General features: G+C 46.6%; 1 protein-coding gene across 1 annotated transcript; it reads right to left on the bottom strand.

Moving 5' to 3' along the window:
• Positions 1–5,260: 5,260 nt before the first annotated feature.
• FAM174B (family with sequence similarity 174 member B) lies at positions 5,261–21,270 on the bottom strand. The gene is made up of 3 exons (XM_059482102.1): positions 20,996–21,270; positions 14,126–14,257; positions 5,261–9,031 (listed from the first exon to the last, which is right to left on the bottom strand). The coding sequence occupies exons 1-3, from the start codon at positions 21,268–21,270 to the stop codon at positions 9,028–9,030; spliced, it is 411 nt and encodes a 136-aa protein (XP_059338085.1). The 3' UTR covers positions 5,261–9,027.
• Between the last annotated feature and the right edge of the window lie 1,743 nt (positions 21,271–23,013).

Genomic DNA, 23,013 nt, shown 5'->3' with positions numbered 1-23,013 from the left:
TGTATTGTGAAGTTCTGCGCACAGGGGTTCCAAAAATGACATTTCCTCAGAAGCACAGCCATGGTGCCACAGGGCAAGCACTGGGGCAGCCTCAGCATCCCTGCACTTGGAGGGATGTGATTTGGTGAATCTGAATAGAATTCAGATTCTAGAACTCTAGAAATTTTCAAGAAACTTTCAGCCCAAGGCTGTGTCTTTACACGAGCTGCCAGCTCTGTTTGGATCTTCACTGGGCTTCCTCCTCCACCCAGGCCTCATGGACAGTGACTGCGGTGTGAGCAGCAGCTTTCGAGGGGACAGAACTTGGCGGGTGCTTGGTTGCTTGATGAGACTGAAGGGAGGAAGGGCCAGGACCAGAAAATGATAAAGGGCACAAGTGGAGCAATCACTGCACGTGGTACAAGGTGGTTGGTGAGTGATTTGTTAGCTACAAGCTCGTGGAGACCAGCAGAGCTCCACACCTCACCAGAGAGATCTCCAGGGGCTTCCTAGAGACAGGTAAGGCAGAAAAAGTAGCTCAGAGGATTTGTTCTGAGCACACAGAGGTGTTTTGGTTTAAAGTGAAGTAATGCTGGTTTCAGAAACTGTATTTGTCCATCAGCTTGTTTCCTCCTGGCACCCCTCTCCTAGTGTTTGATAATGCTCAGGGTGAAGAGGGGATGCCTGAGACATCCAGATTTGAGCCTGGAAAAGGGTGAGGGATCTGTGACTTCCTTCCAGCAGCAATGAGGTGTTTGGCCATCTGTACCTGACCTTCAGGCTCGGAGCCACCAGAGGGGACATCAGGACTCTTCAAAATCCTACAGCTTTAAATGCCTGGAGCTGGCGTGGCCAAGGGCGGCAATGCCAGCTTGGAGAGCGAGCACTGGGTGTACTGAGCCTGTGCTTTCACAAGACTGAAGAGTTCTGCTGTGTTCTTGTGGGTGTAGAGCAAACAGAGCAGGGATTGATACATCTGGAGTGCTGTGTTCTGCGTTTGACACCGTGCGTGCACCTCGTGTGCGTGAATTCCTCCTCCAAACAGGCTCCTGCCTCTCTGCTCTCACACTAATGAGATATTCTCACTCATTTCTTTGTTATGCCAGCTCTAATTTCCAGCTCTTTGACACCAGCAACCATTTTTCTCTAAAAGGCTGAGATCACATGGCAGGATTATAAATTTACTCCTGAAACGCACCATTAATAAATAATAAAGTGTTTATAAATATGCAAAATAGATTATTAGTCAATTCTATAAAATCTTGGCTACGGGAGCATAAAAGTGTGCCCTGCAGCTTGTATATCTATTATAAAAAAAAGAGGAAGAAGAAATTCAGATTCCCTTTTTAACTTCCAAGCAGTAAACGCTGAATAACTTATTTCTGATAACGATTATGTTAAAAGCAAATCATTTGTTTCCTTGAAGAGCAATGAACAATGCACTGCAAATATGTGATTTTAAAAATATTATGTACAAGCAGAGGGACAAAGTATGTCCTCCATTTGAGCAGCTCATTAAACAGAAGCTCCTCAGTGAGAGCACCCTGTTTGTGAGCACCCTGAGCAGGACCATTTTATTAGTTAAGCTTGGCAAGCTTCAGGAGTGCTAAGAGCATCTAAATCTCCCATGGAGTCAGACATGGGAAAGTTCCTGAGGATCTCAGCATTGCTCTGGGTAACTCCTGCCCTTCTAGCAGCACCCATCCTCATCAGGAGGTTGTTGCAGCAATGTTTTGCCTCGTTAGTCCAAAATAAAGAGATTTATTTCTCCTTGGCCACAGCTTTACCCACAAGGGTGTAGTTAATCTGTAGCACAGAGTGGTTGGAGGTGGGAGTCAGGAAATTGGGAATTTGGTGGCAGAAATACCTTGGGAAGCTGGATGGCAAAAGGGGCAGGAGGGGAAGAAGGGCAGGGAGCGCTGCATTCACTGCTGAGCTCCGACAGCATTGCTGCACCATCAGCAGGAGGAGCTGCTCTGACCCAGAAAAGGTTATACACAGAAGAGGAAACAGGAGACATTGCCCAAACAGACTGGTTTGGGGTTTTTTTCTGTTTACCTGAGAATCATCTCAGTGCCAGTGGGATCTGTGCTGAGTCCTTATGCAAGGAGATGGAGAGAGCCAGGTAATTTCAGGCGCTGTCCAAAAGGCAGCACTGAGACGGCTCTGCTGACAGCCAGGCAAAAATGAAGTGGGGAAATGTCAAATGTTCTTGACCTGAGCTTAAACTTTTATGAATTGAGGGCAGAGGGAGAGAAATGTGTCTGTAAAGAAGAGCTTCTCTTCAGATAAATATGTTTGTATCAAGGCACAGACAGTCTGGAAATCTGTGGAGGGGAAACATCTGGGGGAGGCAAAGGATTTGGAAGTGATGCTTGAAGGAATTGATGACAAAGAGTTTATTTTTGCAGTGGTTATTCTGGGCTGGCATCAGAGCTGAGGAGGACCAGCTACATCAACACAGGCCCCTTTAACAGACTTATTCCCTGGCAAGAAATGCACATCTGAAACTCACAGCTGAGGATTCACTATGAGCAGAGCCAGAAAATCTGGAGGGGAGGTTGGCTTCTGTGGTCCCATAGCCAAGGAAAGTCTCTTTCCAGTCTGGATGTAAGAAGAAATTGTGCCACAGTTATTTCACTGGCAGTTAGACTTGACAGAGGAGCCCCCTAGGGATGTTCTGTGCTGTTCAACACAGGTCAGAGATGCTTAAATTGGTTTATTTGGCTTTTGGAATTGGTAAAGGTCCTGAGCAGGTATCTAGTGCTAGACTGTTGATAAAACAGAAAAACAGCATGTACATTGAATTAAATTATCTCCAAAGAGCCACTCCAAGAAGCTCAGAGGAGATAGGCTGAGCTTTAAGCAGGTGATGGGTTACCCTTCACAGAAATGCCTTCAAATAAATTGTCCTGGCTGAAGTGCTGCAGCAGGTCATCTAATCCTTATCCCTCCTCATCCTTCAAACAACAGTTCCCCATCTGCACAGGACAGAGCTGAAAGCCTGGCCAGGGAATCTGAGTCCTTGTCCTTGCTTCACACTCAGATCAGTGGGTTCCCTCCACCACTGGGCAGACAGCCCACAGCCAGGAGTGTGTTCTCAAGCCAGGGCTGGCAGCCTTTGAAGGCTGGCAATTAGGATTGTAACATCTTCCAAGACAGAGATTAAAGATGCTGGTTGAGGCTTTGAAGCAGCTGCTCCAGCTCCTCAGGACCTGCCTTCTCCTTCCTTGTCCTTCTGCAGCCTAAATGGGCTCTCCCCATGGAGCTGGAGGGAGCTGGGCTACCCTGTGCTGCTGGTCCCTAATGTGGAGACAAGTGAGGGAACAAGGGGGCTGGAGACACCAGCATGAGGGGAGAGAGAAGCTCAGAAACCAGCCTTATGTCTCCTGAGCCATCAAAAACAGCATCTGGATTTTTAACACCCTTTGCCTCTTAGCTTTAAAAGCAATGGCCACGCCTTCCATGCTGCTTTCTTCAGCTCAAGAGTTGTTTTCCATGAATTAGAAGTGCTGTTTTGAAATTTATTTGGCTCATCTAACATGCTGTGAGCAAAGGCCAGGGAAGGAGTGAGCCAGCCTGGAGTGGGTGTCTGTCTGGAACCAGAGCTAGAAGAGTTTCTGGCCTCTTCAAAATTGGTAATTGCCAGCTGATAGGGAGATTAACTATCCTCAAGGCCTCTGTGCAGCCTAGTTACAGACTACTGAGTCTTAAGCAATTAGAGCTGTTCCTGTTTCACACTCTTAATAGAGCTTGTTGTCAGGCATGATTCCAATCATCTCAGGGCTCAGCTCCTGTCTCTGATAGCGTTTGCCACACATCACTGACAATTTTGCAGTTATCAGTATCAAGGCATCCAAAGATCACTGACACTGAGACACAGGGAAGACACCACCCCCACACCTTTTCCAGGGTTGTAAATGTGAATTAGCTCTGTTCACTTAACCTCACTCCTGCACACAGACTCAGCAAGAAGAGCAGCAGCTTGTACGAGGGTGGCAACAGCCACCCACAGCAGAGGGGAAGCTGTGCTGTACTCTGGCCCATGCAGAACTCTTCTAGATACTGCAGAGACATCCCCTTAACAGGATCCATTTAGGAAAAAAATGTATTAAGACATGCCTGAGAAAATCTTTGTTGCAGCTTTGGGCTTTCCCATGTTCAAAATTCAGGAAGGGCTGAGCTGAGCCTTGCCCTTTCCTCACACAGCCTCAGCTGCAATCACCTCCATCAAACTCAGCTCTTACTCAGGTAATAATTTCCAGAGGTCATTTGCTCATCTTCCACTTGAGACCCCTTCAGAGAGGTAAATACACCAGCACTGCAGCCTCTGCCTTTTGTTCTGTCCCATCCTCACTCCTGCAGCCTGTCCTGCTTAGCCAGAGTCAGGCTAGGGCTTACCTTGAGGGGTTTTACACCTTCCTACACAAACCAGCTGAGCTGCTCAGCAGCTGGCTCAAGGCTGACAGCAGGTTTTTGGGTATTCTGAATGAGATTGAGCTTCAATCTGCTGGCAGGATGTAATTCAAAAAGCAGAGGCGGGACAGCAGCTGCCTCTTGTCTGCAGCACTGAATTACTCTCAAACTGTTCCTGAGGAGATGAAGACATCAAGGCACAGAAATCATGGCAGAGAGGCAGAGCTGATCCATGCACAGGGTGCTGGACCAGTCTGTCCCGTAGCTGCTCCAGAGCCCAGGAGTGTCTGCTCTCCATATCCAGGAGGAAAATATGCCCTGAGAGCTGCCAAAAGTGTGGAACAAGCAGCCTCAGACTGCCCTGATCCTCATCACCAGCACTGAATGCCCTGAAAGTCTAAGGCAAAACTGCCTCAGAGATGGGCAAGCTCATCAAGCAGGTCTGGAGGGGAAGGAAGCTGCTGAACAGCTGTGGTGTGACATGGCCACCCCAGCGAGGGGACAGGGCTTGGCCCAGTGTGCTCAGAGTCTGGGACAACAAATGTGGCTACACTTTGTGGGCTCTGAGGTACCAAACACCAAAGGCACGGAGATCCCTTCCCTATTGCAGAGGATTTTGCCTTTGGATCCCAGCAGTAAGCCCAGCTTCCTGATGGTTGATGGGGACCTCTTGTATTTAAAGGTCCCCATCAACCGTGGTGCTAAAACCAGTTTTCCCCCTTGTTAGGCCCTGAATCAGAGTCACAGGACAAAGGGACCTGGAACCCTTTAATAATAGAGCACACTGGAGCTCTGACTCCACCTCATTCCAAAAGGCATCAGCCCTTTCCCTCTCCTGCCTTAAACATAACACACAGCACAGGGGTTTCAAGAACATGTTTAATGATGGCAGTTTCTACTGAAACACGTGAAGTCCATTCAAACACAACCAATTTTTCCTTAAAAAGAAGCTTTGGTCACCATGACAAATTCTTTTTAAAAAAACTTCAAAGCAATTGCACAAAATTGAACACATGGTCCTGATACCTCCTCACACACAAACTGCAGCAGCAGAAACTCATCTAACAAGGAAAAAATCTTTAACAAAAACCACAGCCCTCCACCCTGCAGAGATTATACCATGTACATGGAATTAGAGGGAACAGTTATGAACAAAATGTTTGACTTAATTAGTGTCTAAGTTTTCAAGCTTCATTAGTGCCTGTAGACTGTTACAAGTAAGTTTGGTCTTAAGATAAACACCAGGGGATCACAGAGTCAGTGTGCTAAACAAGTGTTTGCAGTCATCTCTGCAACTTACAGGGAACAAAAGAGGAGAAAAATACACATACAAAGCTATCTGTGTACTTAGTTCTGCAGGTAAGCATGGCACACTGATTTCTGGCTTCTCAAGTGTAATCTCTGGTGACAGGGCTGTGGCTGGAGCAAAGCAGCTGCAATTCTGTGCAGGGTTTTCCCTCCACATGCACAAAGGGAAAAGCCTCTGACTCACAAACTCGGTTTGCCTCAGCCAGGAGTTGGAGGATTCTGTAAGCAGTAAGTGAGCTACAGACAAGACAGCTGTAATAACATTTCTGCTTCCATTTTCTGTAACAAAAAAATATGCCTTTTAAAATGCTCTTGAACAAAGCAAGTTTGACTACGCAACACAAAATAGCAGCAGATACTAAGACATGTTACAGTCACAATCAGATTAAATCTGCAGTGTAAGATACACAGGACATTAAGGTAAAAAACTCATGTAGTGGTTAATGGCTATTTCTTCTCTGATGAACTCCTAGAACTACCTGAACCAAACAGTTAAAATTACTAAAACTATGTTTTAAACTGATTTCTACAATTAAAAAAATATTCATATATATACTATTAGATGAGTCACGTCAAGTGCTCTTAAAATCTTAACTAAATATAGCTATAGAATATTTAACCAGACACTTTAAATCACATACAGCAAGTTTTGTAGAGGTAAACATTGCCTCACATTTGCAACAGCAACTGAGTATCAGACAAAGCATTTGGATTACTTTAATGACTGTGAGCAACTGGTCAGGTTGACCTTTTATTTCCAGCAAGCAGCTGCTGCTTCCCTATAAGCACTTTTTAGCTTATGGCACACAGTTTGGGACTTCCTCAAGGAGCCAGGAAATCCCAGCTGCTGTTGAGCACCTCCACCTTCAATACCTGGTCCCTGTCCACCATTGAGATTTGGCCATGTTGTGCAAATAGTGAGATTTTTTTTGTTTTTTGAGCTACAAGCAAGGGGAGCAGAAGGCCTTTGCTAGCCTAACTCAGCAAGTGACCTGAGGCTGCTGGAAAAACTGATTTCAAGAACCAGCTTGCTCAGAAGGCAGAAGTGCCCTTCATGCTTATTTTCTCCTCATCTCTCTCCTACACAACTTGGTCTTGCCTTTTTTTTGTGCAAAGGGATGGTTTCATTCCCTGTCTCCACTCTGAGAGTGCCTGATGCTCAGCCTAATGAGTGTGGCAGGAGAGTGGGCATGAACACGTTGCCATGGTGCCTGCACAGACAGGGCATCCACCTCATCCCCTCCCCTCCTTGCACAAATGCCAACAGAAGCTTTTAACCTCCCTCTCTCCTCTCAGCATTGCCACTTCTCTGACTCCAAAAGGGCTTGGTCTGCCCACAAAGTTCAATTGCCAGCCTTCACTCTTGCAGCCCTGAATAAACTCAGTATTTCCTTCTGGAGCATCCAGCCTAGAGCCTGAAACCTGTTTTGGTGAGGTGAGGAAAGAGCTCCAGACCTCACCTGAACCTGCAGCATCGTTCCACTCTCTGCTCCCTGTGGATCCTGCCAGCCAGAACAACCTGCCCAGCCCATCCTCACCTCACAGCTGACATGTCAAATATTGCTTGGTAACAGAGGCACAGAATGACTCAAACTATTCCATGAATGAAAATAACAGAGCATTTTATAGTGCCTTGATGACTAATATTAACACAACAGTCTGCTTTGGGATTTTTCCATCCAGGCTGAGTTGGCTGTCTGCAAAGCCTTTGCTGAGTCACAGCTAGGGGAAAGCAAGCTGTGCTATGGCAGCTGCTGGGATGAATGCACAGGGCTGCTGGAAAGGAAGAAAAATTCCCCTTCACCTCCTTTTATTGACTGAAGGGCCAAGGGGAACCACACAGAACTGGCGCAGGTCGTGGTATCATGACAAAGCAGTTTGGTTTCTCAACAAGCCTCAAATCTCAATAGGGCTCTAAAAAACAGATAAAAATCCCAAAAGTGGCAGCCTGCTGCAAGGCTGGTGCTTTGCCAGGAACTGCAGTCTCCTTGAGGGACTGCAACTGCAAGGCTGGGAGAGGGTCAAGCAAACAGTGGGACAATCCTAAAACAATTGGAAAATATGCATTGCCCAAGAAAAGCAAGGTTTCAGCCACCTTAAAAACCCAAAATAGAAGGTGTTAAGGAGTGCAGTAAACAGTAAAATCTGAACTTCATCTGTGGTTACTCTGAAGGAAAACCACAAATGAAGAAAGTAACCCAGTTAGGTTTGTCCTTTCTGCCGCTGGCCTGGAATGCCTGGATGCCTGTGGTCTCCCAAACCCAAGCTTTCCAGAGCTGCAACCCAATTCCCACAGTGTCATCCCACAGCTCTGACCTCTGCAGCACAAAGCACAGCAGGGAACAACAGCTAAAAATCGTCCTTGAGTTAAATGAGCTTTGTCAAGCAGGTAGTAAAGGAAAACTTCCAGTTTGACAGAATAGGATCATTTACATGAAGCTTCCATGAAAAATAAGACATGTTCTCTCTGCAATCCAATCATTCCACATGAGGACTTAACTTTGCTTAGAAAAAGGTAATGAATTGTAGACAAGTTACAGTCAGCACAGGACAGTACAAAACACTGGTTTTACTCCCAGTGGAAGGGCAGAAAATTACAAAAATATATCTTCTTTAATCCAAGATTGTTGTAGTTTAGAGCATGCCTGATTCTTCCTATTTCCCTGTGGTCTCACTTACTGAAGTTGATCTGATCAGAGCTCCTTGGGACAATGAGTGTCATCATGAAAACTTAGTGCAATTGTTGTTTAAAAAAAAAATCAGTAGCAAGTCAAGAAAATTTCCTACATGAGTCGGCCTCCCCACCCCTTCCCACCCAAACCCTACACCAAGCACAGTGTGGCATTTCAGCATGGCTTACATTTTTACCATCTTAAGTCCTAAGTCACCTCTGTAAGGCCCAAAAATACTTCTTGATTTTTTTTAAACACATGATCCGTTTAACAGTGACTGAAGTGTTGAATTAGGATTTTAGAAAATAAAATCCTTGGGGCAGCTTGCTTTAATCTTCCTTGTCTTCCTCCTTCTGCAGAATTTATTTAGAGTGTAAGGAGCTGCACCTTGTAATGCTTTGGTGACACTGCAGCCCTCCTAAAGCAAGAGAGCCCAGTTTGCAAAGAGGAACTCTGGTCATTCCAACGCAGGAGCTGGGACACCAGGGAACCAGATGGTGCTGTTTGAGTCAGAAGATCCACAGCCTGCTGTACAAACAGCACCTCGAGGAGGTGCAGAGATGAAAGCCTCCCCTTTCACAGTTATGGGTTCAGCAGGTCCCTCGACAGCAGAGTGACGTCTGGCAGGGCACTGACGCTCCACGGAGCTGCTTTACCTGGAAAGCAGAAGAATTAATACAGCTGGAGATTTGCAATTAAAATTACTCACAGGCAGAGATGAGAACCCACGTGTGAAGTGGAGAAATAAAATCCCAACGGGCACAAAGGAAAAGGCAGCATCATTCACTGGGATTGCCACCGATTCCAGCAGTTTGTGTATCTGGTGGCAGTGATGGGATGTTAGTGCCATGGCAGAGAAGAGATACCAAGGGAAGACAAAAGCAGAGTTAGATGAGGGAAAAGCCAGATGCTGAAAGATCCTGTGGTCACTCACTGTGCAGAGCAGAGAAGGGAATGTGCACAGGGAGGCACATGAAACCACATTCTGCACCTCACAGCTTTTACACACCAGTGCACCCCTTACCCATCAACACACACGGACCATCCTCCTTGCTGTGGATGCTCCTCCTGACACCCTAACTGCTTCAGGGTTCAAAAAAAATCTTAACAGGAACCTGTTACACTGCAGGAATAAGGCAAGAGCCCTCCCATAGGACTGCAAGAGCAGCAGAACATGGTGTGCTCTGCAACAACTGTCAAATAGCATCAGGAAAGAACTGGCCTTCAAAACCCAGCCAAAATTGCTTTTTGACTATCTCTTTTTCTCCCCTGCTGTAGACCTATGGGAAATCCTTAACAACAGCACCAAAGCTTTGGCAATTTGTTATATTTATAGTGAGCTGCTGCCTGTGTTGGTGATTTGCACCCCCTTCAGATGAGGATAAATGATACCCCTCCATTTACACACAACTTGTCACTGCTGCCTGCTGGGGAAAAAAAAATAAGCTGCTATAAACCCCAGTACAATTCACCTGGCATCATCCAGAATTGCCTGCAGCTTTCACTGGAAAAAAAATCCATTAGAGCTGCTCCCTTGAGAGTGAACACCTCTCAGTAACAAACAGAACAATTCCATGCTCCATTCAGAGCTGCACACACAGCCAGGATCTGGAAAGGATGCAATCCTAGAGAAGGCACCAGGAGTGTAACCCATTTTTACAGATACTCCCAAGGCTTGGGTACATCAAAGGCTGAGCCCTGCAACTGTGCTGAAGATGTTTCTCTACAGTTCAATGCTATCAGTGCCTGGAAAAGGGATGAATCCAGGATCCAGCCCTTACATGTGGTGTATCTTTCCTCTAAAACATCCTGCAAGCTCTCAAAAGCCCTTTAGACCCACAATGGTCGAATAAATATTCCTATCCTCTTCCCTCAGCCTGCCACTTCTCCTTACACATAAATCCTTCTACTTTCAAGAGCACTTTGGAAGATGCATTCCTAAACCACTTCTGCGTTCGGCCGGTGCTGCTGCTGCTGTTAGAGGAAAAATGACAATCCACAGGGAAAACAAACTGAGGAATTTTACTCAGCCGACAGGAAGGACAGAGGCTTCAGTCTGCCCCAAGAAAAACTTTCTATCAGTATTTATTTAGGAGCCTGACACCAAAACTGGCATTTAAATTCCAGGTTCTTTCCCCAGCTCTGGGCTGTCACATGGCACATGTGGCCCTGGACAGTTGTGAAATTCACCCAGCTGGGCCCAGCAAGCGAAGCAGGAGCAGAACTCGCTGCCTCCAACAGCTGCAAGTCAGCAGGGAGAGGAGTCACTGCTGATATCCCAGATTACTGAAGTGCTTCCAAAGCCTTTCATGTGCAAGGCGCCGCAGAATTTATTCAGAACCTGTTTTCAGTTTCCTATTGAAGCTGACAAGAAATCCCCCAATGAGCCTCGCTAGAGTTAATAAGCTTAACAAGCTAACAATTTTATTTACCTTTTCAGAAACTGGTTCTTTTTGCAGCTGTTTTAATCTCTTTTATTACAGAAAATAAGCAGAGTGCTCTGTGGTGGGGGATGGACACCAGTTTGCTGGGGATGTTTGCCTGTAACCTACTTTACTTTACTGCTCTCTACTCAAGTGTCCCTGAGTGCCAAATGCCTGATGAATCCATGGCTGAGCTCCATCACAGAGATCACAGAACCCGTGCAAATTCCCCCTGCCCTCCTGAAAGAAAGAGCTAAAGGAGCAAAGAGGAGACGGAAATCTTCAAATCAAAATCTATTTGTAGGATGAGAAAAAGCACATATGGAGAGTGGGATCTAGCTTTCCACTAACTCATTTTTGAAGATGTGCACCAAATCCCATCATAAAACTTGAAAAACTATCTGACATCTGGGAAATTATGACCAATATAGTTCATATGGTCCAGGAATCAACTGGACAAGAATACTTTTTGGCCTTCAGCACAGACTGAATCAGTGATCAAGAAGCAAACACTCTTTCCATTGCTCTGTTTGCTTTCCTGGTGTAGCTTTATAGCAATTTCAGAACAATTCTGGAGCTATTTATCCAAATGCCTCTCTCAACAGCAGAGCAAATATATAGAGAAACATACATATTAAAACAGTGGTTTCCACAAAGCTTTTTAAGGAGGTATCAATGTCCAAGTGATCTGGCATCTTAAGTCTGTGACAGTCTTTGTTTCATACTTTCCACCTCTTTTCACACAGAAATGGTGCCTGCAGGATTAGAGGCCATGGACAGAGCTGCTTCCCTGCTACTGGAATGAGGTTGCAAAGAGGGGATCTGATCCAGCACACATTTGACAGAGGAAGCAGTGGGTGGCTTTTGCATCCACAGAAAGGACTCTGTTTGGGCAAGATTTTGAAGTGCTCTCATTAGTCTGCCTTACTGGAGAAAGGTGGTTATTTCTTGTTGCTCCACTGCCCAAGGGAAGCCGGGGGGGAACTACTGGGAGCCTAAAACTTTAAAGCTTCCTGAAAAAAAAATGGAAAAAAATAGCAATGACCTTCATCCAACAGCCCAATTTACACTGTCTGCTGTTCTTTGATGCCTCGTGTAAGACTGGAAACAAATCTGCACAAGGACAGAGCATTAAAGGAAAGAAAATTAACTGCACGAGAACCAATTGGAGAGGTAAATGTCGCTTCTCCCCTGTTGCTGCTCCACACCAACTGTCTTTTAATTAGAGAGCTGTTTGCATTACATGGGGAGAGAGCACAGAATCTCAATTACACCCCCAAATACAGATGCAAGTGCCAGCACAGATCTTTCAGCAATGGGAGGGGATCTCAAATAAATCAGCTCAGAGCCTCCCACACCATGAATACCAGCTTGGGGGGCAAGGACTGAGGCAGATATACCAAGAGAAAACCTGTTAGAAGTTTATCCCGTGACTCCCTGTGGGCAAGTGTGAGCTGCTCTTTCTGCAGCTCTATCTTCCCCTTCCCATCTGAACACAAGCACCTATGAAAAAAATCCTGAATAGTTCAATGGTCAAACTCAGCAACTCCAATTTGCAAAGGAGTCTCTTTACTGGTGACAGGATTTGTGAACTGTTTGGGATACACTCTCCAAGCTGCACAAAGGAACCAGAGAGCTTGACACCTTCCACAGCAAATGTATCCTCAAAGAAGCTTTCCCAAAACCAGCACTGCTAAGGGGCTGTCTGTAAGATGATCTTCCCCTCCAAAATGAGTAGCTCTGTTTGAGCTAAACAAAAGAATTCCTGAAACAGCAAGGACTGCAAAAATCGTGCAATTTAATAGCTGCTGCACTATGGCAGAAAGGAGGAATTCCCACAGCTGAAAAGAGGACTGCTTGGCCAAGAGCAGGGACCCAGGATGAGCTGATACCTTCAGTGATAGCAGCAGAATTCCTGCTCCAGGGAAGCAACACCAGACAACACAAACACAGCTCTCAAGAGACAAATGGTCTCCAGCAAGCTCTCTTTGTTCATCCAGTACTTCACTTTTAAACATCTTGTCCTGAAGCACTGCCATGATTGAGATTCTTCTGTTCTCACTCTTTGGGGAAAAACCCTCAGATCGCATTTCCAAAAGTTCACAGAGAAAGTATGGAGTTAAAAGGAAAAGGATGGGACATGGGGGCTGTTTAAACTCAGATCTCTGCACTCTGGGTTTAACAAAGCTTGATCACAAAAGACAAACTGCACAAGCTGAAATTATTAGAGTAAACCCAGGGCAGCTACAGGGAATGGCAAAAGTCAGGTAAGGACTGATAGGAGTCTTCTAAATCATGAACTAATTGTTTACACTAAGGCTTGACTCACACCCTTCATTGTTTCATGGCTCTCAACTATTTCCTGATTTTTATAGAGAACTAATGCAATGATTTGGGAAACAACCAGTGGAGCATATGGTGGGGTGTGGTTCAGATGTTAGCACACGTGCTCAGAGCAGATGTGGCGTTCCCCCTTTCCAAAGTTAGTAGATGGGCACTGTGAGTAAAGTCTGTAAAATCACCAGTTAGAAGTTGTCAAGATCTGCATTTTTATAATTAGGAGAGCTTATTTCAGCCAAAGTAGGACAGATTTTAGAGTAGGCCTTATTTGGATGAGAACACAACTTGAATAGTGTGGATGACTTGATGCAAACAAAAATAAAAGATGCAGATACCCTGATGCCATAAATCAACAAGCAGCATCTTTATGTGCTGAGTTGTTGCCATAAATCTTCAGGCCCAGAATAGGCAGCAGAACTTTGGGGTTGTCACACCACTTCCATCTCAAAAAGACAAACATATTTAAGGAAAGTTTGTTGCTAAGGGGTAACTGCTAACAGCATCACTGAGGGCACACAGTCCTCTGTGCCACAGACCAATCTGACACAAATCTTATGGAGATTCATTCTGATTTCCCTGCCAGGCTCACAGCCTGGGAAAGAAGCCCTGGATCCACAACCCTTGATCCACAGCCCTCCATCCAGTGTGAGCACACAGGAATGACTGCCAGCAGCTGCCCGAGAGGGGAAGCTCAGTCTGTCAGACCCTGTCAGCTATTTGGGACACGTGTATCCCGTTGTGCTGCTCTGCAGGGGAAAGAGGAGTTCAGACAGCCTGGGCAGTGACAGGGTTATTGCAGGAGCAGGGGAGGACAGAGCCCTGCTGGGAATAGCCCTAGGAGTGTAAAGGAAAGGGATAATACTTGGGCAAAGAGGGAGACTGTGACTGCGTCATCCCTGCCAAGTTAGCCCAGCAGAGAAATAAAAGAGCTGTTTTCACTAACAGGAGCTCAGTGAGCAAGCCTAACTGGATGGATGGCAGCAGTACCTGTATTTCACATCAAACACTGTTGAGTCTTCATCCTCGTCGTCTTCTTCGTTCAGAGGAGCCATTTCCACCCTCTCGGCCGGGGTGGTGATAATGTCATACTTCCTGGTCTTCTTAATCCTCTTGCCAGACCTGAAACACAGAGGGGGAAAACACTCTGTATAAAATGCATTATACAGCATTCCTTGGAGAGGTGAAGCTGCTCTCAGCAGCTCTGTTGGATTCAGACCCCCTAACAGGAACGCTTCAGAACCAGCCCCTGTCCCCTCCTGCTGCCTTTCCAATGCTCCTCTTGGTGCCTGTGTGTGGAGCAGTTCCTGGTCAGCTGCAATCCAGGTCAATGTCAGCCCTTCCACTGCTGACAAACCAGAGGTGCTCTGGCACCCAGGGCAGGCACACGAACGCTGCAGCCACCACGTGCTCCTGCTGCCACCCTCAATAAGTGAGACATGGGCTTAATCAGCTCAAGCAGCCACTGGTTTAGTGAACATGTTCAGATGAGAAAGCACAGGTTAAGCCCTGCTGAGCCATGGGAATGTTCTAGGCAGGATTAGGAGCAAGGAGGTGATGCTGTCTGGGTACAAAATTGCCTGCTTTCCTTGCAGTCAGGCCAAGCTCAGGACTCTCACAGCAACAACCCTGAGTCTCACTGAAGCAGTTTCAGGCTCCATCTGTGCAGGTGCTATGAAAAATAATCAACCATTGTTCAAAGCTAACTGTGCCTACTGCCTCTCCTCCCACAAATGCCAGCCTTACCTTCCTTTGTAAATGGACATACACACCTGCAAATCCCACAGTTTTGACAGATCTATTTTCTAACACTTACTTTCAATTAATAAACACTTTGTGTGTGGCTTTTCAATGTATTCTCTGCCTCTAGCTTGAATTGTGAGGGTCCTTTTTTTTTACTTCACCTACTGTTTTCATGTATACTAGGAAGGTCACACTGCTCATGCATGAATGCATTTTTGTGATTATGCATTCAAGAACATGTTGATGTGTACTCGGCCAGCCTTCAGGGAGAAAAGTGGATGGTTTTGGTTAACAAAATGCAGAACTTTCCCCTACACCTCTTAGCAAACAAAACTGCTACCTGCCAAGCATGACAAGGGAGCTGGTGCAGGCACAAGCAAGCAGCCCAGCAGAGTTTTGGTAATCACAGCTCTGAGCACATCCCGAGTGCACTTTCACCATCAAGAAGCCGTGCCCTGGCACATCATGCAAGGTGTGCCAGATTCAAAAGCACAGCTTTGCCTCAAGAAGACTTTAAAACAGTTCCACAGCACTGCAGAGACACTGGGACTCCAGCCCTGAGCGTGCATCTCCACCACAGTGGTCCCTTCCAAGCTTAAAGTTAAGGAAATTTAAATCAGTGACTATCTCTGATGTGGAAATCTCAGTACCTCTGCCAAGCACTGCTTTTGGGCAGTAGTCCAAGGCTGAACAAACAGGTCCCAGCCCTTGGGATGAAGCAGTTTGCATTTCCTCCCTGTTCTAAAGGCTGGGGTTGCATCAGGAGTGAGGAGAAAGTCACCTCCTGGTCTTATCTTTAGAGCTATCTGTGCTGCTGTGTCACGCAGAGCACGGGGTGGTTTGCTCTTTTACTGCTGTTGTTGAAACAAATGATTTTATATCCAGTACAGGAGGACTCTTAACCCAAACACTTCAAAATCCTTTTGAAACCACTTCTCTGTTACTCTGCTTCCCTGCTAAACTAGCAGCAAAGTGACGCAGGGAGGTCTCTTCTCACAAGTAAAACATTGTTTTTACATGAAATATTTACTCATGCTGGGAAGCCTAAACATAGACCAAGACTAAGCTGTCAGAACTAACCAAGCACAGCCTTACCACTCTGCACTCACAGGCTGCAGGGGGTTTCCATGGGTTCCATTTAAGATCCTGCCCAAGTATCAGGCCCACTTTACTGAGACCCCTCCTCCCACATTCCCTCCATTAGAAAATGTAACTTGTTCCACAGAGTTCATCTTAAAACTGTTAATAATGTAGTGGCTGAAGAAATTACTGCAGAACAGATATTTTTAGAAATAGGAAACTAGAATCCTTGTGCCTCCAGCCATTAATTAGTCTATTTGGGCTACATTTTCAAGAGGACCTGGAGAAGAACTCACTGTACAGTGACCTATTAATCCTCACAACCTCACTTAATGATGGTGCTCATCTAGGATAGGGAAGAAGCTCATTTGGCTGCTGGATTTTGGCTAAACTGTTACAAGCAGTTGTTTGCCATTGATAAGGCAGAAAGGTCTTTCTTTCCCTCCCACCCCTTTCTCAATCCATTCCAGCCCAGATTATCTAGCTAATTTGCCATTAATCTGCTTTCCAGCAGTCCGTTTTCTCATTTGCTCAGCTCCCCCAGGCTTCATAAATACCAGAATTACCCGAGCTAACTTTGCAGGAAAGCCTTGGGAGTTTCCCTACATGCCTGTCAGGAAACTGTTTCCCATTAAAACTCCTGAACCTCAGTGGGATCCCTGTAACCATCAGCAATGACAGCACAAAAAGGAAAAGCACTTTATTCAGCAGGTGGGACCAGGCAGCAGAGTCAGCAGAGCAGCACAGGGCAGGAACTACAGAACACAAATGTTTCATGAACTCTGGAGACCTCCTGGACAGGATCAGGACACATCAGATCATGGGCAAACAGAGCATCTCCTTTCCAGCCACATTCATTTTGTGGGGTTTTTTTTAAAGCAAAAAAGAAGCATGCTGGAAGCTGTGGGCAGAGTGTGGCCCTTGCACAATGACAATGCACTCCCTAGGGTAGAAGTGGTTCCGAGTAGTTTAGCACAGAAAACCATCTTCCACTTAAAAAATCCTGTTGCTTCTGCTGATTCAGCCACCCCCTGTAATTAGGAGGGAATGCTACAGGTCTTGCCCAGAATTATGAGGAGGAAAGAAAACCTCCTCAGAAAGGCTAACTGGGGGCATGGATATGAACCTTTCACTGCAGACCCAGGGCTGAGGCACCACACATCACACCAGGGTCTGCCTGCTCCACCCCACATCGCTCTCCAGACAGCAGGGAATGACACACAGAGAGCAGAACGCTGCCTTTGTGGCTGTACTTTGACCAGGGGCTATTTTGATCAAGCACCAGTCATATGCAGCACTTCATCCTCCTTTCTGAGGCATCATGTGGTGGGCTAAGTGCTCGAATCAACTCACTGGTTCATTGTATTATTTACGCCTCTAATCTATTTTAGTCCACAACCCTGACATTCAAAGATTATTCTTTTCCTGACCCAGAGAGAGAGAGGTCTCCACATTTTTTACCTCCTGCTAAGAGATGTAGAGAGAAAGGACCATCCCCTAGCAAGAAAGAAAGAAAAAAACAACAAAAAAACCCCAAATAACTAAAAAAAAACCCTTATCCCTTCTAAGTAGAGTGCTTACTGAAAGTCTTACTAAGCCAGTCCCTCCTAGAACTGCAGCAATGTTCTATGCAGAATGGAATCAGGACCAGTTTATTTCATGTTAATGGACTCCCTTAGAAGTTAAAAAAAAAATGGAATTAAAAACCTCAGGAAACTCCAGGCTTCCTACCAGCTGATGAATTAGATCAGCAATATTGCATTCCTGTTGATCTCTCTGGCTATCTCTGCTCTCTGGATGGTGCTGTACACAACAAAGTTGAAGCACTAAGCCAAGTCCTCATGTGTTTTCTGGAGATGGCACATTTCTGGACTGACAGGACAAGGAGGAATGGTTTCCAACTAAAAGACAGCAGGTTTAAATTAGATATTAGGAAGAAATTTTTTTACTGTGAGGTGATCTTTGAGGTCCCTTCCAACCCAACTGTGATTCTGTGATTCCATGATCAGTGCTGCTGCCTGCCCATGGCTTTCAACATAGGTCACATACATATATATATATTTTAAGGCTGGATATTTGGTTGATTTGGGTTTTTTTTTTCCTCTTCATTTAACATAATTTAATTTGAGCTTTTCTTCCCTGTTGCTAGCAGGAACATAAAGCCTTTTCTTTGCTGGAGTACTGTAACTGGTTATAATGCAATTATTTTAAATCAGTAAAACTCTCTGGGGTTAAGCCTTGGATGGCCTGGAGCAACTGTCCAGCTCACAGAACAAAGGGTCTTGTATCTTATGATCATATGCTTGAACCTCTCTCCTCAATCTCATTTATACCAGTTTTGCTATTACTGGAAAACTAAGCTTAAAGTGGTATTTGATGAAGAAATCAAAATTGAACAAGAAGAAAAAAGCCAACGCAACAAGATGCAAAATAAGCAGGTAGCTTTTCTCTAAAAATCTAGATATACAGCAGCCTTTCCAGCCTGGATTCTGTTTGTTCAAGACATGATGCAAACACTTACAGAGTTTTCTGCAAGTAAAGCTTTGGGTTGCTCTCAGCTGGCCCACTGGAGCAAAAGTAACTTATCAGCTTTCCCTAGAAGGCACACGGTCCACCAGCACAGTTGGCCACATCTGAAAAATTGTGTTTCTTGTGAGCTGATCCCAAAAATTGCATTGAAATGGAATGAACTGAGCTGCACCAGGGGAGAGCAACAGGGCAGAACACGGAGGTAAAAAAGCAAAATCCAAAACTCAGATCAAAGAGTGCATTTAGCCACACACAATCTGTTGCTGTGTGTCTTGGTAATGCAAACTACCTAACTATGTGCTTGAGAATAACACGGAATTTGGTTTGTTGTGGAAATGGTTTTGGGTTGGGAGCATGCAGAGCCCACGGCTGTAGGAAAGAAAGCAAACCCTGGACTGAGCTTGCAAAAAAGAATAAATAAATAAATACTATAGCAAATTAGAGCTTGCCACATGCAGACAAACAGCAAAGTCTTGGCTGGCCTTCACAGACCCCAGCAGCCACAGAGAGAAAGGAAATTCAGACCACTTCGGGTGACACCACATTCTGAACCACACAACCATCAGATGAATTCAGGGCATAGCATTTCCAAAAGGGATGAAAAGGAATCTCTGAGTGCTGCCTTAAGAACTAAGCTGAAAGCGGGAGACAAATCTATTCCTACTCAAACAAAAAAGGGAAATAATATCAACAGAAAAATATGTAAAAATGAGATGTAAATAAAAAATAAAATGTATAAAATATTAATCTGATGCCTGTGACGAGTATCTGGCCAATCACTGGTTTACTTAATCTCTACAACTCATACAAAAGGACAATTTACTTCCAGCAACACAGAATTATTTCACAGTGAAAGTTTAATCAAAGATTGGATTTCAGCAAAATCTCTTTAATAGGAATCCATGACTCTTCAGAAAAAAAAATCAGAATGTTTTTGACTAAGTGTGAACAAAGCTTGTATTCTGATGGAGAAAAGCTTTACATTTATTGAGGGTAAATCCCTTATCTCTTCTGCAACAGAATCTCCACTGATCTGTGTTGTCAGCTACAAGTGTGACGCTGTACAAACATACCTGTTGGTATTCTTGCCTCGTTTGCAACTGGGATAACTGTTTACAAACAAGTGCTCTGTCAGATAAAGAAACATTCTCAGAAGCCAATAGCTTCATTTTCCACTTCCCCAGCAGGTTCTACCAAAGATACACATGACATCTCAGAGGGTGTTTAACATATCTTTAATGCTGCATTAACTCTGATCAGCTGTATAATGACGACTCTGGCATGGGAGAATAAATCCATCCTTCCCAAGGTGACTTTAACTTGGACTTGTTTATGCTGATAATGGTATAGGGAAGGCCTTTAAAGGTTATCAGTTTGCCTTCTTTGACTACCAATATTCAGCCAGGTCTCCTTGACACAAGATATTGGTTCATACTCAGAAGAAACTGTAGCAAAGAAAATAAACTCCCCAAGATCACACGGAACTAGGAGTAGAAACTTAGTGCAGAATGAAAAGCCTTAGTTATAGACTTCCTAATTCTAGCTCATATAATCTCTACCAATTCTGCTGTTTGTATGTGACAACTCTGTACAGCTGCAAAGCAGACATATTGATTTTAAAAAAAACCAAAAAACACCTCTTCAACATTTTATTGGGCTCTCCCAAACCACATCACTTTATGAGCACATTTATTTGCATTGCCTGTGCCAGCTGCTGCACACACTTAAGCAGAATACAGTTAAATGTCAATTTCTTCAGAAAGTAGCAGCCCTGATAATTTCGGTTTATAGACCACACTTTGGAATACTACCATCGTCAACGCTGCCCTTCCTACACGGAATTAGGTCAAAGCAGGGGATGCAGAGCATTCAGCCACGCACAAAGGAGCTGCCTGAAGACAGAACAAGGAAGAATGGGCCAGCTCCACTTGTTTAACTGCTTCTGTCACTTGAGCCATGGCTTCGGCGCCGAGCGCCAGCTGTTCCCGTCTCTTTCCGGCTGGCCCTGCCCAGCAGCCGGACACCGAGCTGTGACACCGAGCTGTGACACTTGGCCATTGGGCCCCATCTCCGGCTGGGCTTTGTGTGTCCCCATGGCCAGGCTCCCCATGGCTCCCTGGGCACCAGTGTCCCACCACCATCCCCGCGTATTCCCCGCTGTTCCGGCGGAGTCTCCCGCGCTCCGCTCCGTGCCCAGCCCAGCCCCACACAGCGGGTGCAGCCCCGCTGGAGAATCCCATCGGGAGCCCAGCTCCGGTCCCGATTTCCTGCGGGAGCGGAGCGAGGCGAGGCCGTGCCAGGCCGGCAGCCCCGCACGGCTCCCCAGGGACCAGCCACACACACCGGGCTTTGAGCACATCACTAGCAGGTTATATAATACATGTCTATCTGTAAGATACGTATGATATTTATCAATAATAAAGCAATAATACAGGAGGGGTTTCCCCCCTGCGGCCCCTCGGCGGGTGCCGCCGATGGCGGGTCGCGGCTGCCGCGGGCGGTGCCCACCTGAAGACGCGGAGCAGGAGGCAGGCGATGAGCGCGGCCGTGAGCGCGCAGGCCCCGATGACGGCGGCTTTGAGCGCGGAGAGGTCGCGGAGCATCGCGGGCACGGGGCTCAGGCGGGCCCCGCTGTGGTTGCCGGGGCCCGGCGCGGCGGGCGGGCGGCTGCCGTTGCCCGCCGGCGGCTCCAGGCTGCCGCGGGCGGCGGGCGCGGCGGGCAGGAGCAGCGGCAGCAGCAGCGAGGCCGCGAGCAGCGGCAGCGGGGCGGCGGCGGAGCGCATCCTGCCCGCTCCGGCTGCCCCGGCTACGGCCGCGCTGCACCGAGCCCCGGAAGGCAGCGCCGGCCGGCCCGGCCCGGCCCCCGCCCCCCGAGAGGCGCCGCCTCCCGCCGCAGCCGCCGCCGGGGCCCCGCGGCCGGGCAGAGCCGGGGCCGGGCCGGGGCCTCCGCAGGCTCCGCTCCCGGAGCTCCCGCGGCCTCGCCGCCGCCTCGGGCCCCGCTGCTGCCGGGCCCGGCGCTGCTCCCTCGCTCAGCACGAACAGCTCTTATCAGAGAGGATGCAAGGAGAATGCGATGGTGGGGAAGGGTCTGGAGGGGCCATACGAGGGCATTTGGTTGTTCAGCCTGGAGGAGAGTGAAGACAGAGCCCACCGCGGGCTGCAGCTTCTCAGGAGGGGCAGCTCCGATCTCTGCGCTGTGTGACCAGCGACAGCGCCCAAGAGAACCTGGGGGTCCGGGGAGGCTTAGGATGGGTATTGGGAAAAGGTTCTTAACCCAGAGGGTGGTGAGCACTGGAACAGGCTGCCCAGAGAAGGGATCACATCACCGAGCCTGACAGAGCTGAAGCAGCATTTGGACAACAGTCTGAGGCACAGGATGGAAAAGTTTGCATCTCCTGTGCATAGCCAGGAGTTGGACTTCGATGATCATAGTGGGTCCCCTCCCCAAAACTCTCTGTTTCTGTGATTCTGTGGCCACTTTTAATTGCAACACACAACATCTGCCCAGCTGCAAAACAATGGCAGGGTTCATGCTGCCATCAAACGGGGCACAGACCTCCCGAGCTGCTGGGTCAGCACGGCCCAGCTGCTACATCAACAATTCCTACATCAGATTTATGTCTTTTTGCCTTTTCACTGATCACCAGGGCTCTGCTTCCAGGGTAAGGTATTTACAGATCTTTCATATCTTTAAAAATGTAAGATGTGAGAAAATCTCAGCCATGGTTCTGCAAACCATCCTGGGGCACTGAGCATGTGAGTGGTGCCATCAGCCAAGCCAGGCAGGGAGCATAAATCATAGAATTATAGGAATCAGAGAACATCCTGGGCTGGAAGGGAATCACAAGGATCACCCAATTCCTGGCCCTGCAGAGGACAGCTCCCAAAATCCCACCTGGTGTCTGAGAGCATTGTCCAAATGCTACAGGCTTGGTGATGTGACCACTGCCCTGTTCCAGTGACCAACCACCCTTCTCTAGATCATCCACCATCTTCATAACTCTTCTTTGAACACTCTCTAATATCTAATAAAGATATCTAAAATATCTTTAAATAGCTAAAATTCTAAATATCTAAAATGTCTTTAAATATCCGGATTAATAAAACACTCTCTAATATCTAATAAAGGCTTTATATCCTTCTTGTATTGTAGCACCCAAAACTGCAGTGTTTGAGGTGAGAGGTAAATGAGGGAGCAAAGAGCCTATGCCATAATACAGCCAAAACCAACTTTTGCTTTCAGTGTTCAGTATTAGCAAGAGCATCATTGCTGCTAAATAATTGTATGTGGAGAGAAGGGCACGTTGGCACTGAAATGATGTGAAACAAAGGGGGAAGATGAAAGAGCTGATTTCTGTCCTATTAAGCTCTGCACTTCACGGCTGGCAGGGCAGGGTATGATCAATATTATATGTGTGACTAAGCCGTGCAGGACATGACAGAGGTATTTCTGCAGGCAGTGTCCCCCCAGAGAGGTAGCAGTGGAATAATGCCTGGTTCATTGGCCTCCCTGGCCAATTGGGATG

The sequence above is a fragment of the Ammospiza nelsoni genome, chromosome 14 (genome assembly GCF_027579445.1).
Source record: "Ammospiza nelsoni isolate bAmmNel1 chromosome 14, bAmmNel1.pri, whole genome shotgun sequence".
Classification (NCBI taxonomy): domain Eukaryota; kingdom Metazoa; phylum Chordata; class Aves; order Passeriformes; family Passerellidae; genus Ammospiza; species Ammospiza nelsoni.
The sequence above is the reverse complement of the archived record's forward strand: the minus strand, read 5'-3'. Positions and strand labels throughout refer to the sequence as shown.

Coding starts and splice junctions, on each gene's coding strand:
- FAM174B (XM_059482102.1), bottom strand. CDS start 21,270: ATGCGCTCCGCCGCCGCCCCGCTGCCGCTGCTCGCGGCCTCGCTGCTG. Junction 14,258..20,995: donor CTCCTGCTCCGCGTCTTCAG/GTGGGCACCGCC, acceptor TCTGTGTTTCAG/GTCTGGCAAGAGGATTAAGA.